General features: G+C 43.2%; 1 protein-coding gene across 2 annotated transcripts in view; it reads right to left on the reverse strand.

Moving 5' to 3' along the window:
* CLSPN (claspin) overlaps positions 1-11,972 on the reverse strand; it is a 51,067-nt gene extending 39,095 nt beyond the window's left edge. The window contains exons 1-8 of one of the 2 annotated variants that reach the window (XM_009204696.4): positions 11,694-11,972; positions 7,063-7,171; positions 6,111-6,559; positions 4,698-4,859; positions 3,935-4,012; positions 3,525-3,597; positions 2,624-2,732; positions 1,853-2,430 (exon numbers count right to left, since the gene is read on the reverse strand). In XM_009204696.4, the coding sequence (XP_009202960.2) occupies positions 1,853-2,430; positions 2,624-2,732; positions 3,525-3,597; positions 3,935-4,012; positions 4,698-4,859; positions 6,111-6,559; positions 7,063-7,171; positions 11,694-11,717 (1,582 nt within the window). In that variant the 5' untranslated portion in view covers positions 11,718-11,972. The remainder of the gene's footprint in view (positions 1-1,852; positions 2,431-2,623; positions 2,733-3,524; positions 3,598-3,934; positions 4,013-4,697; positions 4,860-6,110; positions 6,560-7,062; positions 7,172-11,693) is intronic. The other variant, XM_003891581.5, reaches the window with a different exon arrangement.
* Between the last annotated feature and the right edge of the window lie 8,202 nt (positions 11,973-20,174).

Here is a 20,174-nt window from a genome sequence, read left to right on the forward strand (position 1 = left end):
GCAAACTCGGCCTCCCGGGTTCACGCCATTCTCCTGCCTCAGCCTCCTGAGTAGCTGGGACTACAGGCGCCCGCCACCGCGCCTGGCTAATTTTTTGTATTTTTAGTAGAGACGGGGTTTCACTGTGTTAGCCAGGATGGTCTCGATCTCCCGACCTCGCGATCCACCCGCCTCAGCCTCCCAAAGTGCTGGGATTACAGGTGTAAGCCACCGCGTCTGGCCACAAAGTCTAAGCTCTTAACCACCATGCCATACTGCCTCAAGGCAGAGTGGGGAGCATCAAACTCTATCTAAGGGTCAGGAAATTTATTCAACATGGTAATACTTGAGTTCAGTGTTGAGAGATCATTCATTCATTTGATAAATACAAGTGCCTACAATGTGTCATCCACTGAGGAAGCACTAGGGATAGAGTAGGGAACAAGGCAGGAGATCCCAACTCACAGTATAAAGGGAAGGCAGTGAACAAGTAATTACATCCACCTATTCTTCAAGCTGTCCTCTAACCATTCATTGGAAGAAATTTATCCCTCTCTGAATTCCTACAGTATTTTATTCTAAATGTTCTTTAAGAAAATAATACTTTTCCTTTTTCATGTTATTTATTTTCCAATTATCAATGACATATTCATTATCAAAGACATCATTTACCATTTTCTCCTTTGTACTTCTTATTTGCATACTTCTTATCTCCCCCATTAGAGTAAAAGCATCTTAAGTATACCTTAAATATCAGATTTATGTTGGTATGCCCCATAGCAACTTACTCATAGTAGATACTTTAATATTCGTTGAATGAGTGAAAACAAAAGAAATTCAGTTTCACAGATAATTTAAGTGAACCAAAATGTTTCTCTTTAGCAGTAAAAAATTAAACAATGTTTTCATCAATGTCTTAAGATTTGACTCAGGCCAGGCACGGTGGCTCACGCCTGTAATCCCAGCACTCTGGGAGGCCGAGGCGGGCGGATCATGAGGTCAGGAGATCGAGACCATCCTGGCTAACACAGTGGAAACCCCATCTCTACTAAAAAATACAGAAAATTAGCTGGGCGTAGTGGCGGGCGCCTGTAGTCCCAGCTAGTAGGGAGGCTGAGGCAGGAGAGTAGTGTGAACCTAGGAGGCGAAGCTTGCAGTGAGCCAAGATCGCACCACTGCACTCCAGCCTGGGCGACAGAGCGAGACTCCATCTCAAAAAAAAAAAAGGAAAAAAAAAAAGATTTGACTCAGGATTATAGAAAAAACTTAATTTCAGATTGGAAAGGCAGAAATAATAAATTCCTAAATACCATAACACAATAGCAATGTACCTCCTTTTTATATTAACTATCAACAAGCTTTTTTTTTTTTTTTTTTTTTTTTTTTGCGAGGGCTTTTTCTTTTTCCCCCCCTGGTGTGGGGTGGTGCGCTCTCCGCTCACTGCAACCTCTGTCTCCCGGGTTCAAGTAATTCTCCTGCCCCAGCCTCCCAAGTAGCTAGGACTACAGATGCATGCCACCATGCCGGGCTAATTTTTGTATTTTTAGTACAGACAGGTTTCACTATATTGGCCAGGCTGGTCTCAAACTCCTGACCTCATGATCTGCCCGCCTTAGCCTCCCAAAGTGCTGGGATTACAGGCGTTAGCCACTACACCTGGCCAACAGACTTCCATTTTAAACATGGCTTAGATCATTCTGATACCCTGCCAAATTTCTCTAAAAGGGATTCTGCCCATATCTGGAACAACTGCAGGATAAGATCACATGTGGTTATTGGTTTCTCCTATGTTCTCTCTCCTCAACAGTCGTCAATAATCAAAAGCTACCAGGATAATCACACCAGGGAGACGCCCCACAGTTTAAAGGATTACCTCTGTTGGTTTCAGGTTCATCAAGTATCACAAAGGAATCTTCATCAGCACCTAGCCGTGGTTTAATGGAAACATCTACTCCCAGTTGCTTAAGTCTATCCAGAGTAAACCTTCTCACTTTTTCAGGTGGCACAACTGCTGATGATTTATTTTGCTGCCCAGGCTCTTCCACTTTCTCATCTGTTTCTTCTGGATTTTGGGGGTCTTCACCCTCCAGGGCATGAGGTTCAAATGCTACAAGCCCTCCAACCTGACATTCCTCACTGTGATTGTTCCCAAGGAAGTTGGATTCCTGTTGCACCACCGAGCTGTCCCCAGGTGAAGGTCTAATGTCACTCTGCTTCTGTTTCTCCTGAATTTCTAGCTCTTCATTTTTTACCAAATCCTTCCCGGAAGACTCATCTGATCCAGTAATGATCTGGGTTTCCTTTGAAACCACAGGGAGTGCATTAATTTCCACTTCATTTTCTGCACCCGTTGTCTGCTCAGAACTTTTACTGTGGTGATAACTGTTCATTTCAGTGGTATTTGCAGTGTCTGTGATTTCTTTGTGATGGCTTGACTGATATTTAGATGACCTAGAGAAGAGAAAATGAGCTGGAGTTGAAAATTATCCTAAATGTGAAACATTCTCATCCCTTAGTATACATCAGTTAAATCAGTTTTAAGGGAGTGAGAAATCTGAACTTTTCATGCCAGATGTTTGCTACAAAACTAAATGTTCATGAAAATAATAATAATAATTTAATATAATAACAAGAGTGTTCTTACTTCAATAGTGCCATGGCATTTCCCTGGCAAGTGGGCCGGGGTTTACGTTTGAAGAAATCGTGAATGGTTTTATTCTCAGGCATATGATATGGAAGGTTAAGTGCAGACTCTATAAAACAGAATAAAACAAGCAAATATATATACTGTATATTCTGAAATGTCACTTCATATTCAGTTAACCAAACATAATAACCAACGCCATCACTAGAAATAGAAAACTCCCCTTTAACAAAGGCAGAGGAGCTAAGTACAAAAGAGTTCCCTGAAGACCAATGGCTTTTAAACCTAGATGTGAAATCAAAATGATCCAGAAAGTTTTTTAGAAATACAGATTCTTGGATCCCATTTCAAACCTACTGAATCAGAATCTCTGTGGGGCCTAAAAATTTATATACAGTAGTCCCTGCTTATCCACAGGGATACATTCCAACACCTGCAGTGGATGCCTGAAACTGCAGATAGTACTAAACCATGCAGTGTTTTTTTCATCTGATAACTGAGAGGGCTACTAACTGACTAACAGGCAGGTAACGTATACAGTGTGATACACTGGACAAAGGGATGTTTTTTTTAAATTCCATGGACCATGGCTGACCACAGGTAACCAAAACTGCAAATAAAGAGGGACTACTACCTCTCCAAAGAATCCTAACAGAATCAGTCCACAGACAACCATTAAATTTCCTCCTTACCCGCATTACAATTCTGAAAATTTCTTCAGTTTATACTAATGGTTCCAAGGGCTTTAGAACAATGGCCTTTCACCAAGATAAATTCTAAACTTGATATTATAACCTGAGTTCACATTAGAAGTGTTAAAAAAATAAAAGTCCTCAACATCCAAGTTGAGCTTACCAAGAAACATTGTGATTTTGCCTCAAAGTTTACTGGGTTGCATTACCTCGAATAAGGCGCTGAGTCTCACTATGCAGTTGTTTTAATGCTTCTTTACTTAATTTGGCTGCCTTTCTTTCCTTCAAGAAAACAAAAAGTGAGACTACATTAATTACATGAATATCCAGAAAGATAGATATTCATCCCTCAAGAGTTTGTTCTCTCCAAGAAAAGAGGAAAGGAAATAGTAAGCCAAATGCAGTGTAAACTCAAGGAATTCATTTAAAGTCTTAGAGAATACATTTGAGTCTCAGAGAATTCGTTCAATCCAATCCATATTTTGTTCCTACTATGTACAAAGCAATATGATGGGTAACAGAAAAATATGATAGACAAAATAAAATATTTATTCCTAAGCAATCCATAAACTCCTGTGTAAAGAGATCAATGTGACTAATATACAGGGCTCTACCTCACCTTCCTCGTGGTTCCTTTTGATAACTCACTTTCTTCCTCAAATGAATAGACCTCACTCTCCAAAGATGGTTCCGTTTTCTAAAAGAAATGGCATGTTGATTATTAGGACAAAAACAAAATTCAAATAAGAGGATGATTTAGTTGAAGTCTACTTTTGTTGTCCAACACCACATCATGCTACATTAATAAATCAATAATCATCGAATAGAAATTATTAAACACACAGCATCCTATTATGCTTAGAAAACAAATTAGATACCTCAAATGGAGTTTGGAACCTTATTTCTTTTACCTCTGCTTACATCTTTCCCTAAAGAGGGATAATAACTCGCAGGAAGCTAAAAAAAAAATCTTAGGAAGAAAAATTATGCTTCCAAATACTCGGGACAACAATGTTTTGACTGATGCCTCTCTTTGATACCCTTCCTGAAACGCTATAGGGTTCATTTCTCAAAGGCTATAGGACTGCAAAATTTACATCTCTTCCCTATTATTTACCTGCATCTTACTACACCGTCAAGTATCTTAGTCTTTTTTTTCAGCATTCCTAAAAGGGTAATAACAAAGAACTAGTTTCCAAATAAGTTAGCACGTCTATCACTTGTACTGCAAGTCTCCAAAATTAACAGCTGAAAACTTAAGTCAATTGACACGTTTTTCTTCAGTTAAAAAAAGAAAAAATTAAGGTTCCAACAGTAAATTAAAAATATAGCAAAGGTCAGAGGCAGTTGGTTAACTCTTACTGCAATCATGTTTTACTTGCCTTGTGCTTTTTTACTTTGTTTTTTACAGCTGCTCTTATTGATTCTATTGACTCTTCATCTTCCAATGGAGAGTTATTTTCATCCTCCAACCCAGTTTCAAAAAGGTCTTTATCCATAATAAGACAGCCACTGTCATTAAATGGCTGTTCTACATCATCTTCCTAGATAATACATAAACAAAAAGCATAATCCAATCATTTAAAAATCCAATATTTCACAACATCATATGGCAATTTGGATCAGGCCAGAAAAAGCCCATGTTTCATCAACAGACAAGCATATAAAATCTAGAACATCCTCACTGGTTCCTAACTCACACTTATCCTTTGAAGTCCAAGTTGTGATTTTATGCAACTGTCTAAAACTAACTTAATAAGCAGTAAATTTTTTTTGAAAAGTCGAATACTTGTTAAGCAACTAGTTTATAAATCTGAGGATGGTTTTTCTAGTTAGCAAACAAGACTTCTGACTGACAGATGCATTAAAAAGCCTTCTTTCAGTTAATATTCATCAGCTCAGAGACAGCAAAGAATTACTCCATGTGCTCATAAAGAAAATAAGAAACCCATTTATTTGGAAATGTCCTCTGCATACCCAAAATAGAATAAGACCAATAAGTTTTATTTTTTTGTTTTGTTTTGTTTTGTTTTTGAGACAGGGTCTCACTCTGTCATCCCCGCTGGAATGCAGTGGTACAATTACAGCTTATTGCAGCCTCGACCTCCTGGGCTCCAGTGATTCTCCCACCTCACCCTCTCAAGTAGCTGAAACTACAGCTGGGACTACGGCCACCACACCCAACTAATTTTTAAGTTTTTTGTAGAGACGGGATCTCACTCTATTGCCTAGGCTGGTCTTGAACTCCTGGGCTTAAGTGACCCTCTGGCCTCAGCCTCCCAAAGTGCTGGGATTAGAGGTATGCACCTCTGCACCTGGCCAAGACCAGTTAGTTTTAAATAACATACCCTATTATTCTCAACACAAAATAGTCAATTCAAAGCAATATTTGGAAAGCAGAAACAACCTCAAGTACTAACAGCAACCTTTTCTAAAATGTTAACCTACCCAAGCAATAGCAAATTATTCTTTTTTTTTTTTTTTTTTTTGAGACAGAGTCTCCCTCTGTAGCCCAGGCTGGAGTGCGGTGGCCGGATCTCAGCTCACTGCAAGCTCCGCCTCCCGGGTTCACGCCATTCTCCGGCCTCAGCCTCCCAAGTAGCTGGGACTACAGGCGCCCGCCACCTCGCCCGGCTAGTTTTTTGTATTTCTTAGTAGAGACGGGGTTTCACTGTGTTAGCCAGGATGGTCTCGATCTCCTGACCTCGTGATCCGCCCGTGTCGGCCTCCCAAAGTGCTGGGATTACAGGCTTGAGCCACCGCGCCCGGCCAGCAAATTATTCTTTAAAATGTACCTGGTTTTTTGTTTCCTTCTTTTTCAGCTGTCTAATTTTTTCCATTTTTCTCTCCTCTTTCTCAAGTCTTCTTTTCGATTTTACTTTTGCTTTTCCTGCAGTTCCTTCTTTATCATTTGTGTGCTTTTTAGAACTCTTTCTGTCAATGGTAAAGTCCGTAGAGTTTCCAGACTGAAGACTCAGCTCTAAGCAAGGTTTCACTTGTGCTTCGAGATTTTCCTGATACAAAGACTTCTCCATGTAACTTTTATCACTGTCTGCCAGAGTTTTGTAAATCCTTTTGACTTTTGTATTTTTCCCAGCATAAAAATTCTCTTTATTTTCCTCCTCGGCACCGTCATAGGTAGTTTTCTCTGGAGAGGCATTTGTGTCCTCTGTTTCGGAATCACTGTCTTGTAGAACCTTCCTGTTTTTCAACTTCTTACTTACAAATATCTCTTCATCTGAATCTGGAAGAAACAATTTTCTTTTAATTATACCATCATTTGATCTTCCTCCTAGTCCCACTACTCCTCAAAAATATATTCAGTTATACAAGTGATATATTACATTGTGAAATTATATAACTACTATTAAGAACTAATTGTAGCAAAGCAAATCTAAAAATACATTTTGAAAAACATTTTCCCTGGGAAAAATGTCTCTTACTGGGAAATGTAATTTTATGTATATTTACAATGTGTGAAGTTGTTCTAATCCTCTGGCAGGTGTTAAAATTCCTTTTATTATAGGATGGATGCAATTAACCAGGCAATGTGGTAGCTATTAGACAATCAACAATATAACATAGTTTCAAAAAGGTACAAGCACTGTTATTTTGCTTTTATCATAAAACAAACAATAAGGATGGGGCATTAATGTAATAAATCAAGAGAATAATGAAATTAATCCAATCTACTTACAACTGAGGCTCCTGCATACTATTCCTAAAAATAAAATTACTATTACAAACCTCCTTCACTCAAGGGTCCAATTGTTTCACAGCTGCCCTGTCCACTATCTGAAGGACTATCTGCTTCCTCTTGTGAAATGACTTTTGGATCATTGATTTCCAGCTGAACCTAGAAAATGACAATATACTTTGTATTAACCAGCAGGTGACCGAAAGCTCCAAGTACATAATGACACACAAATCATGGGATCATCCACCTGAACTAAGGAAAGAACCAAATACGATGGTTCCTTGAAGGGATGACATTTAGAATTACTGGACAACAAACAAACAAAAGTTCATTTTTCACCTTTGAAGGATGCTAACAGAACCAACTCCTTTAGTAATGGTAAAAGAATGAAAAGAATCAAGCACTTATTATGCCTTTTCTGTGTGAACTGTTCCCCATATATCCATATGATTGATGAGGGGAAGTTTCTATTTAGAGAAATATCTTAATGAATTAACAAATGATAGAATTAGATTATCACAGTTTTATCAACCCTCAATTAAAAACAGACCTCGGCAATTATCATTAATGGCTGCTAACATTACCAAAAGAGAAACAACCAGACATTATGTGCTGCCTAATAGAAGTACCCAATACTAGCTATAAAGTATTCCTGACAGAACAATCAAATTTGAATCCTATCAAGTCTCTAGATCTAACTACCAAGTTACAGGAAATAGAGTGAATAGGGGAACATGTTGAATAATACCACAGAGATGCAACCTAGATGTGGGAAACTCCACAAGTCAAACTGGGTGGTTTCTTTCTTTCTTTCTTTTTTTGAGATAGGATCTTGCTCTGTCACCCAGGCTGGAGTGCAGTGGCACAATCTCTGCTCACTGCAACCTCTGCCTCCTGGGTTCAGTCGATTCTCCTCCTAAGTAGCTGGGATTACAAGCGCACACCACCATGCCCAGCTAATTTTTTGTATTTTAATAGAGACAAGTTTTCCCCATGCTGGCCAGGCTGGTTGCAAACTCCTGACCTCAGGTGATCTGCCCGCCTTGGCCTCTCAAAGTGCTGGGATTACAGGTATGAGCAACTGCACCTGGCCTTTGCAATATATTGCAAAGAAAAAAAAAGAGGGAGAGAAACCTATAAAGTTAGTTAATACATAAGTAAATGAATATACATGTGTACGTATGTATATTTCCATATATTTATACATGTATGTATATTTCTATATGCTATATTTCTTTTTCTTTTTTTTGAGACGGAGTTTTGCTCTTGTTGCCCAAGCTGGAGTGCAATGGCACGATCTTGGCTCCCTACAACCTCTGCCTCCTGGGTTCAAGCGATTCTCCTGCCTCAGCCTCCCGAGTAGCTGGGATTACAGGTGCGTGCCACCATGCCCGGCTAATTTTTTGTATTTTTAGTAGAAATGGGGCTGGGCGCGGTGGCTCAAGCCTGTAATCCCAGCACTTTGGGAGGCCAAGACGGGTGGATCACGATGTCAGGAGATCGAGACCATCCTGGCTAACACGGTGAAACCCCGTCTCTACTAAAAAATACAAAAAACTAGCCGGGTGAGGTGGCAGGCGCCTGTAGTCCCAGCTACTCGGGAGGCTGAGGCAGGAGAATGGCGTGAACCTGGGAGGCGGAGCTTGCAGTGAGCTGAGATCCTGCACTCCAGCCTGGGCAACAGAGCGAGACTCTGTCTCAAAAAAAAAAAAAAAAAAAAAGAAATGGGGTTTCACCATGTTAGCCAGGCTGGTGTTGAACTCCTGACCTCAGGTGATCCGCCTGCCTCAGCCTCCCAAAATGCTGGAATTACAGGCGTAAGCCACCACACCTGGCCCTGTATATTTCTATATACATAAATGTATGCCTTATATATGTATGTATATCTTAAAATACATACATATATGTATATACACACATATATAAGTATGCTTTATATATGTATATATACACATATATAATATAAACAATTGCAATATGCAACTTCTGATGATGATTCAAAAAAATGTAAATAATTATGCTAAAGTGACATATAAAAATAAATGAAATATCCATGAGTCAAAGAAATCTGAACACTGACTAGATACTTCTTAGGTGTGGTAATAATATTGTAGTTATCTTTTTTTGGAAAGCCCTTGTCTGTTAGATAGGCACACTAAAATATTTATGGTTCAAATAATATGATATCTGGGATTTTCCTCCAAATAATCCCGTGAGAGGAAAAATGGGTAGTAGTATGAATAAAACAAGATTGGCCATGATTTGATAATACAGGTTGAACATCTCTAATCTGAACCTGAAATACTCCCAAATCCAAAATATTTTAGCACTGACATGATGTCACTAGATGAAAATCCCACACCTGGCCTCATATGATGAGCTGCAATAAAACCTTTGCTTCATGCACGGAATTATTTTAAAATGCTGTATAAAATTACCTTCAGACTATGTGTGTAAGGTATATATGAAATATAACTGAATTTCATGTTTAGACTTGGGTCCCTCCCCCAAGACATCTCATTAAGTGTATGCAAATATTCCAAAACCCAAAATGAATCTGAAATTCAAAACCCTTCTGGTCCCAAGCATTTCAGACAAGACATATTCAAACGGTAGTTGAAGTAAGGTGATGGGTTCATTATACCATCCTTTCTACGGTTATATAGGTTTGAAAATTTCTAAATAAGACAGTTTAAAAAGTCGCAAATAAAAACCTAAGGAGAGGTGTGTTAGGTGACTTGATCAGTTAGTAACCAAGCTAATCCCAGATGCCAAGTCTGCCTCCTTGGAGTTCTCAGGGCTCTGAATCAACTTATTAATAAAGGGAGAAATATGAACATCAGTAATGTAACAGGGTACAAGGCCTCACCCGAGTGGTTCCTCAAAAAATCATTAAATTGGCCAGGCATGGTGGCTCACGCCTGTAATCCCAGCACTTTGGGAGGCCGAGGCAGGTGGATCACGAGGTCAGGAGTTCGAGACCAGCCTGGCCAATATGGTGAAACCCCGTCTCTACTAAAAATACAAAAATTAGCTGGGCATGGTGGTGTGTGCCTGTAGTCCCGGCTGCTCAGGAGGCCGAGGCAGGAGAATCACTTGAACCCGGGAGACAGAGGTTGCAGTGAGCCGAGATTGCGCCACTGCACTCCAGCCTGGGCAACAGAGCAAGACTCCATCTCGGAAAAAAAAAACATATCTATATATATATATAAAAAATTAATTTGGATGCTTGGCAAAATTTTTTTTTTTTTTTTTTTTTTTGATACAGCATCTCACTCTGTCACCCAGGTTAGAGTGCAGTGGCAGGATCATGGCTCATTGCAGCCTTGACCTCCAGGCCCAAAGGATCCTCTCACCTCAGCCTCCCCAGTAGCTGGGACTAGGGGCGACGCCCGGCTAATTTTTTTTTTTTTTTTTTGTAGAGGCGGGGTTTTGCCACGTTTTCTACGCAGGCTGGTTTCCAAATCTTGAGCTCAAGCAATCTGCTGGCCTTGGCCTCCCAAAGTGCTGGGATTGCTGAGAATTAATATGTATGCACTGACGATCCTTTCAACAATCCAAAGCACTGAAACTGTTACTTCTGTTTGTGAATGTGGAAACCGAATTTAGGTAACCAGACAGCTCAAGGAATAGGGCTGCTTTGAATGACGATTCTCTTCTAGGCAATTTGCAGCAACATCAAAGGGCAGGGTGACATTTGACGTTGGGGTGGGGTGAGGTCTCAAAAAATTCAGTAATCAAAATAAATAACATATTAATGCAATATTTTTTAAAAAATTAAATCAATAATCTACGGCTCATGAGGTAAATAATACACCCGCTTTTGTAGATAAAGTTTATTGGAACCAGGGACGAGATTAGGGTGAGGTGAGTAAGGCAAGGTCGTGCAAATGACTGGTCAGATCTTGTCTCTGTTTAAACGTCTGATATTTTGTTCAATATCAAATCATAAAAATTTTTTGCATTAATTTCGGTTTTTTTAAAAAAATTGCATTAAAATATGAGTTCGATGATTGAGTGTTTTGGCGCCCCTTTAAATTTTGCTCCTAAGGCGAGAGTGCCTTGCCCGAATCTGGCCCCAGAAAGGACATAGGTCTGGAAACATCTATTTTTTACGCCCAATTTCGCCAGGGAGGTGCGAGCCACCAGCCAGGAGCCCCAACGGTGACTTCCCACTCGGGGCCCCGTAGGAAAACGCAAAGGGCCTCCGCGCGATGTCCTCCAGGACCCCTCCCAGGCCCAATGTGGAACCCCCTAACACCCTCGTCCTCTCTTTGCGGAGAATCCCGCCCCGCACCCCTGCAGCCCGGTTCGGCCAGAGCCTCCTGGCTTTCAGGGCACCCTGAGGGGAGGAGCTTCCGCGACAGGAAACGCGCCAAAGGGGAGGGCTGGCGGCAGGAACCGGCTGAGGAGGGGCTGGGCTGCCGGCAGCGCGCGCCGCAGAGACCTGGAGCTCCCCGGCCACGGAGCCCGAAGCGCGGGAAGCCCGGCGGCGGGACGGGACGCCCGGTCGGAAGCCATCCCGACCGAGTCTCGAGGCTGCGGGAGCCGACGCGGTGAACGCCGGGAGCCGCAGTCCTCCCGCCCGGGCGCCCCGGGTCAGCGGGGTCTACCCCGGCCCACCTAATCCCTCGGTGCCGGGCCTTCGCAGCCCCGGTGGGGGGCGTGTGCGTAAACTCACCTCAGAACCCACCTCGCCCGTCATGACTCCTGCCTCCCCGGTGCTCCGTTAGGGACGGAGCTGTCTCTGGTTCCCTCAGCCGGAGAGCAGCGGCTCCCGCCGTCTCCAGCCCGGCAGCGCTGTTCGAGCTTTCCCGCCCAGCCAGAGTGGAGGTCCCACCCCCATGGTTTGCACCAATCCAGAGGGGATTTTCCAGCGAGTCCCCGCCCCATTCCGACCCACCAATCACGCAGCGCCTCCGGCCGACCTCAAATAACCCAGGCTGGGTCGCAGCTGCTGGTAGCGGCGCCTCGGGGAGCTGGAGGTACACTGGGGCGGGCAGTAGGTACCAGGCGAGCAGTGGTCTTTGACCATTGACACTTGCCAAAGCAGGAAGTGCGGTTGGAGGGGTGAGTCTTCGGGGGGAAGTGAGCTGGGAAACGGTTCCTGGGCACCTGGGAGTGTCCTGTACCTGAACCTTTTTAAAGGGATTCCAAGGTCCCCGTGGGATTTTCTCCACTGACTTCATTTCTGGAGCAGCTAGATCCTGTCTGCCTTTTGTACACGACACTTACCACTGAATATATATATACACACACACACACATATATACACTCTCACACATATACACACATAGACACACACACATATATGTACACACGTATATATGCACACACACACATATATATGTATACACACACACTTTTTTTTTTTTTTTTTTTTTTTTTGAGACGGAGCCTCCCTCTGTTAGCCAGGATGGAATGCAATGGCGCGATCTCGGCTCACTGCAACCTCCGCCTCCCGGGTTCAAGAGATTCTCGTGCCTCAGCCTCCCGAGTAGCTAGGATTACAGGCACCCGCCACCAATGCCTGACTAATTTTTGTATTTTTAGTAGAGACGGGGTTTCACCATGTTGGCCAGGCTGGTCTCGAACTCCTGACCTCAAATGATCCGCCCCGCCTCGGCCTCCCAAAGTGCTGGGATTACAGGCGTGAGTCACCGCGCCTGGCCCACTTTTATTTATTAAAGACCTTTAGTCTTTAAAAACTAAAGTGCAATGACCTGATATTGGCTTATCGCAACCTCCGCCTCCCAGGTTCAAGCCATTCTCCTGCCTCAGGCTCCTGAGTAGCTGGAATTACAGGTATATGCCACCACACCCAGCTATTTTTTTTTATCTTTAGTAGAGATGAGGTTTCACCGTGTTGGCCAGGCTGATCTCGAACTCCTGACCTCGTGATCCGCCCGTCTCAGCCTCCCAAAGTACTGGGATTACAGGCATGAGCCACCGCACCTGGCCTATCCCAAACAATTCTAATCCCAGTTTTGCCACTGTGCTGGCCATTATTTTTTGCCCCTCCAGGTTAATTCTCTGTCCTTCCTTTACCCTGTTTTGTGTTAAGGCAAGGCTGACTTCTCTAGACTGTATTATCCCAGCTCCCTTGCCCTCTGGCTTCTGGTTGGGTCAGGCCCCTGTAAAGGCACTTTATAAGGTGACTGTAAGGAGATGAGAGACCACCAGGAAAGAAAGATCAGAGTATTTATTGCTCACTTCACCCTCCATGGTCATATCCACTGCCAGCCCAGCTTGCCCAGGACTTTCCTAGTTTTAGCACTGAAAGTCCTGCATCCTGAGAACCTCCTCAGTCACAGGCATACCAAATAGTTGGTTCATCACCCAATCCACTGGCCTCCTCTTCCAAATTTCCAGCTTTAGCTGGGTTCAGAAAAAAGCTCCCTTTCCACATCTTAATTTCTTTACCTCCCCATCATCTCTCAACCCACTTCTGCCCCCACCACCAAAAACAGCCCATCATCCATCCTCTTCTCTTTTTGTGTCCTGGTTTATCCACCTTTTCATCCACTTTACTATTAATTTCTACATCAATGACTCCCAAATATACATCTATGGCACTCCCCATCAAATGTGGAGGGCTAATGTTTGTTGAAGCCTTACTCAGTGACAGAAACAGTTGCAAGGATTTTATAAGTGTTATCTTATTTAATCTTCAGAGTAAACTTGTAGGTAATATTATTATCTCTTTCTTAGAAGATGAGAAAACCAAACTTTTAAAAGGCTAGAAACTGGTAGAGCTAATTTTCAGACTCGAGGTGACTTCAGAGTTCATACCCCTCAGAGAGACCCTGCCTGAGCATCCTCTGTGTTCTCCCTCCTCCTGTGCTGCTTTCCCTGCTAACACTTCCCTTTGCCTGAAATTTTATTTATATCTATTTGTCTGTTGTTATTCCAAGAGGACAGGCACTTTGTTTTCTTTGCCTCTGTATCTTTGCAACCTAGAATTATCTTTCTTAAACTTGAGCATGCATCAGAATAATCTGAAAGGCTGGTAAAAACAGCGATTGTTGGGTCCTAGTGCCAAAGTTTCTGATTCAGTATATCTGAAGTGGGGTCCAGGAATGTATACTTCTTTCTTTCCTTTTTTTCTCGCTGAGTGCAGTGGAATGATCACAGCTCATTGCAGCCTCAACCTCCCAGGCTCAAGCAGCGCTTCCACCTCAGCCTCCCAAGTGGCTGGGACTATAGGTGTGCACCACCATGCCCAGCTAATTTTTTATTTTGTAGAAAAGGGGTGTTACCATGTTGCCCAAGCTGGTCTCAGACTCTTGGACTCAAGCAATCTGCATGTCTCAGCCTCGCAAAGTGCTGGGATTATGGGCATGAACCACCATGCCCCACAGGAATGTATATTTCTAACAAATTCCCTGGTGATGCTGGTGTTGCTGATCTGGAGACCACACTTTGAGAACAAAGGGCTTAGAACATCCCAGGTTCAAGGTAGGAAAACTGATGAATATTTGTTGAACTAATTAATTCATTCACTTGACAACCTTTTTTTTTGAGACGGAGTCTCACCCTGTCGCCCAGGCTGGAGGGCAGTGGCACAATCTCAGCTCACTGCAAGCTCCGCCTCCCGGGTTCATGCCATTCTTCTGCCTCAGCCTCCCGAGTAGCTGGGACCACAAGCGACCACCACCACACCCGGCTAATTTTTTGTATTTTTAGTAGAGATGGGGTTTCACTGTGTTCGCCAGGATGGTCTCGATCTCCTGACCTCGTGATCCGCCCGCTACAGCCTCCCAAAGTGCTGGGGTTACAGGCGTGAGCCACCACTCCTAGCCAACAATTTGACAACTTCTTGAGCTCCCTCTGAAAGTGAATAAATAAATAACATTCCTTATATTAGTATTTTAAAATATCTTTGGGGAGCACCTCTTCACTCATCACAGAAGCTAAGAGAGAAAGCTCCAATTTGAACAATGGGTGGACAGGGGTAAGCTAGGAAAGGAAAACCTTTTATTCATTTTTTATTGTGATAAAACATATATAACAGAAAATTTACAATCTTAATCATTTTAAAGTATGGAGTTCAGAAGTACATTCAAATTATTATGTAACCATTCTTCAGAATTCTTTTCTTTTTTTCTTTCTTTTTTTTTTTTTTTTTTTTGAGACGGAGTCTGGCTCTGTCGCCCAGGCTGGAGTGCAGTGGCCGGATCTCAGCTCACTGCAAGCCCCGCCTCCCGGGTTCACGCCATTCTCCTGCCTCAGCCTCCCTTTTTTTTTTTTTTTTTAAATGGAGTTTTGCTCTTGTTGCCTAGGCTGGAGTGCAGTGGTGCTATCTTGGCCCACTGCAACCTCTGCCTCCTGGGTTCAAGCAATTATCCTGCCTCAGCCTTCCAAGTAGCTGGGATTACAGGCTCCCACCACCATGCTCGGCTACTTTTTTGTATTTTTAGGAGAGATGGGGTTTCACCATGTTGGCCAGGCTGGTCTCGCATTCCTACCTCAAGTGATCCACCCACCTCGGCCTCCCAAAGCGCTGAGATTACAGCTGTGACCTAACGTGCCTGGCCTAGAACTCTTTTCATCTTGCAAAACTGAAACTCTATGCCCATTAAACAACAATTTCTCATTCCTCCCATCCCCAGGAAACCTTTTATTTTACACATTTTACACATTAACTTGTGCCAAGATAAAGTGAGTCGGTATTTAGAATTAGCAACCTGTATTCTCAATTTTGGTGAATGGAACCATAATCTACTCACCAGTTCAGAAACCTGTGAATCACCTTGACCTCTCTGTCCTTTCATTATTGTAGTCATCCAACAATCCTTGTTTATCAAGTTGATAAGTGGCAACCAAGGAAACATCTGGAGTGCTGGCTTTACGGGGATTAGTCTGAACCTGTCCCATAGAGGGCTTCATGAACTTAAGTAAGCAATGTAGTTTCTCAGAAACTTGTTCTTTTTTGGAGGTTGGGCACAGTGGCTCATGCCTGTAATCCCAGCATTTAGGGAGACCGAGGCAGTCAGATCACTTGAGGCCAGAAATTCAAGACCAGCCTGGCCAACGTGGTGAAACCCTGACTCTACTAAAAATACAAAAATTAGCTGGGCGTGGTGGCAGGCACCTGTCGTCCCAGCTACTTGGGAGGCTGAGGCAGGAGAATTGGTTGGACTTAGGAGGCGGAGGTTGCAGTGAGCTCAGATCATGCCACTGCACTCCAGCCTGGGTGAGAGAGTGAGACTCTGTTTCAGAAAAAGAAAAGAAACTTGTTCTTCTTTTTTGTAACTAGAAAACACTGGATGAGAGCATGATTCTCAAGTAGGTTTAATGGGCAGGGCACCAGGAAGTATAGCACTTCATAGGAAGCATTTTGCAATACTGATGCTATTAATCTGGTCGTTCGAATGAGGAAACATTTTAACTAGTAGGATATATTATTATATCACAAAAAGAAAGTTAAAAAGCAATTCTCACATTACAAGTCTGGGGAAAAATCAGCCATGGAACTTAACATGCTCAGCCAATTCTAAAAGTGCTCTATTTATACGTGCTCCTTGGCAGACAAAAGCAGAAACCAAAGGCTTAAGAAAGTTTGGAGGAAGATAATTGACTGAATTGTGTCTTTTATTTCTTTTTCTGCAAATTGAGGAAGGATACCATGTTACATTTTTAGTACTGCTATTCCTCTGGAGTAAAGTTTGAGAACTACCTGCTTTTCCAAAGTCCTGGGCCTCCAAATTACCTTTGTCCCTGGAGAAACACTGCCACTGTGTGGTAGACCTTGGTTATGCCACTCTATCCTAAAACCATTTGAGACGTAGGGGTCATTTTAAGATTTATTCAAGTTATTTAAATGTTCCTATGGTAGGGTAAAATAGCCGCATCTCCCAATATCTTATTTTAAAAATAATTTTGGCCAGGTGCGGTGGCTCACGCCTGTAATCCCAGCACTTTGGGAGGCCGAGGCTGGTAGATTGTCTGTGGTCAGGAGTTCGCGACCAGCCTGGGCAACACAGTGAAACCCCGTCTCTACTAAAAATACAAAAAGAAAATTAGCCGGGCGTGTCAGCGTGGCGGCTGAGGCAGGAAAATCGCTTGAACCCGTGAGGCAGAGGTTGCAGTGAGCCGAGATCGCGCCACTGCACTCCAGCCTGGGCGACGGAGTGAGACTGTCTCAAAAAAAAAAAAAAAAAAGTCATTCCATACAGTTATGAAGCTTCTCTTAGAGAGTACCCTGCTTGAAGGTCAGAGCTGTTTTTCTTGTTTATCATAGTAGCCTCTGACTTTTAAAATGGTACAGGGCCTCGGTGCAGTGGCTCAGCTTGTAATCCCAGCACTTTGGGAAGGCTGAGGCAGGTGGATCACTTGAGGCCAGGAGTTCAACCAGAATAAGAGGAGTTAGACCACTTGTTTAAGTGGGAGATTATGGGAACCTGAACTAGATCAATGGTAGTAACAATGGAGAGAAGAGGATGGTGAAACTCTGTCTCTACCAAAAATGCGAACATTAGTCCAGTGTGGCGGCACACGCCTGTAATCCCAGCTACCCTGGAGGCTGACAGGCAAGAATCACTTGAACCCAGGAGTCAGAGGTTGCAGTGAGCCAAGATTGCGCCACTGCACTCCAGCCTGGGCAACAGACTGAAACTCTGTCTCAAAAAATAAAAATACACTGGGCACGGTGGTTCATGCCTGTTATCCCAGCACTTTGGGAGGCCGAGCAGGTGGATCACTTGAGGCCAGGAGTTTGAAACCAGCCTGGCCAACATGGTGAAACCCCGTCTCTGCTAAAAGTACAAAAATTAGCCGGGTGTGGTAGCAGGCACCTGTAATCCCAGTTACTTGGGGAGTCTGAGGCAGGAGAATCGCTTGAACCTGGGAGGCAGAGGCTGCAGTAAGCCGAGATATCGCCACTGCACTCCAGCCTGCGTAGCAGAGTGAGACTTGGTCTCAAAAAAAAAAAAAAAAAAGAAAGAAAGAAAAGAAAAAGAAAAGAAATATAATAATAGAATAAAGTAAAATGGCACAAGGCTGGGCACAATGGCTCATGCCTGTAATTCCAGCACTTTGGGAGGCTGAGACAGGAGGATGACTTGATCTCAGAAGTTCAAGACCAGCCTGAGCAACATAGTGAGACCTCATCGTTACTAAAAAAATTTTTTTTTAAATTAGCTTAAGGCCGAGGTGGGCGGATCACGAGGTCAGGAAATCCAGATTATCCTGGCCAAAACGGTGAAACCCCATCTCTGCTGAAAATACAAAAAATTAGCTGGGCGTGGTGGCACACGCCTGTAATCCCAGCTACTCAGGAGGCTGAGGCAGGAGAATCGCTTGAACCCCGGAGGTGGAGGTTGCAGTGAGCCAAGATCATGCCACTGCACTCCAGCCTGGGCAACAGAGTGAGACTCCGTCTCAAAAAAAAAAAAAAAAAAAATTAGCTGAGAGTGGTGACGAGCGCCTGTGGTCCCAGCCACTCAGGAAGCTGAAGTGGGAAGATCGCTTGAGCCTGAGGCTGTAATGAGCCATGATCGCACCACTGCAGTCCAGCCTGGGCAACAGCAGAGCGAGACCCTGACTCAATTTTTTTTTAAAAGGTATATGGCCTGAAATATAGTGGGTGCTTAATAAATAATTGTTGAAGCCAAGTGCAGTGGCTCACACCTGTAATCCCAGCACTTTGGGAGGCCAAGGCAGGTGGATCCCAAGGTCAGGAGTTCAAGATCAACCTAGCCAAGGTGGTGAAACTCCGTCTCTACTAAAAATACAAAAAATTAGCCAGGCATGGTGGTGGGCACCTGTAATCCCAGCTACTTGGGAGGCTGAGGCAGAGAATTGCTTGAACCCGGGAGGCAGAGGTTGCCAAGATCACACCACAGCACTCCAGCCTGGGCAATAGAGTGAGATTCGTCTTAAAAAAGGAATAATTAAATAATAAATAATTGTTGAATAAGTGGTTAAAATACTGGGGACTAAAAAACAAAAAAAATGCTAAGACCTTTTCCCAAGGTATAACAGCACATGCACACACCATCAGCTAGTCTGTGTGCAGAAGCTCCCTTACCACGACACTGGGCAAATCTGAAGTATCTATAAAATATTGATCCACTTGAGCACCTATTTTAAGCCTGTACTAGATACAAAGAATATAAAGACAAATAAAATACAATCTTGTTCTCAGAGAGCTTCCCACTGCAGTCAGAGACAGGCAAGCAAACAAGCACGTGCGACATGGAAGTGTGTACAGGTAGCTGTGGGAGGGAGCTACTTGTCCTTGAGGGAGGGACAACTGACCATGCCTGGGGTAAGTCAGTGGGGAGATGACTCCTAAACTGAGTTTCTAAGATGAATTGAAGTTCTCCAGGCTGGTACAGGGAGGAGAAGGCATTCCAGGTATGTGAAGGGGCTTGAAAAAACATGTTGTGTTTGAGAAACTAAAAGTAGGTCAGTGTGACAAGAGCATGGTGTGGAGGTGTGGCCAGAATAAAGGCTAAACATGTTATGAAGAGGTTAGGTAATGAAGGTTAAACCAGGAACAAAAGGTCTGGAATGCTATGCCTAAAATTTTAGCTTTTAGACAGTATGAACGGAACAGATGGGGTGTGGGGAGGGGTTTTGTTAAGGAGAGTGATATGACCAGATATATGCCTGAGAAAGATTATTCTAGCAGCATATGAAGCATGGATTGGAAAGGGATTAGACTGGAGGCAGGAAGACCAGTTGTCTAAGTGGGAGATTATGGAAACCTGAACTAGGTCAATGGTAGTAACAATGGAGAGGAGAGGATGGATTGGAAAAAGAGGCAAAGTTGACAGAGCTTGATGGATGATTAACCTCGAGGGGAGCGGGACAGTGGAGCCGATGTGACTCCAGTGACACCCACATTTCTGGACTGGTGAGTGATGGATTGTGATGCCATTCACCAAAATTAAGAGTGCAGGTCACTAATTCCAAATACAGACTCACTTTAACTTGGTGCAAATTAATGTGTAGAATGAAAGATTTCTCCTTCCTCACTCTCCCCTGTCTACTCATTGTCCAAATTGGAGTCACTTCTGGTGACTAAAGAGGTGGTCCCCAGGCTCAGCCTTTCTCTCCATTCTGTTTCCAAACTGCTATCCCTACAGCACCCCAAACCCGAACTCTTTTGTATTCCATTCACATATTTTCTTTTCTTTCTTTTTTTTTGTTGTTG

This window comes from Papio anubis, chromosome 1, assembly GCF_008728515.1.
Source record: "Papio anubis isolate 15944 chromosome 1, Panubis1.0, whole genome shotgun sequence".
NCBI classification, from domain to species: domain Eukaryota; kingdom Metazoa; phylum Chordata; class Mammalia; order Primates; family Cercopithecidae; genus Papio; species Papio anubis.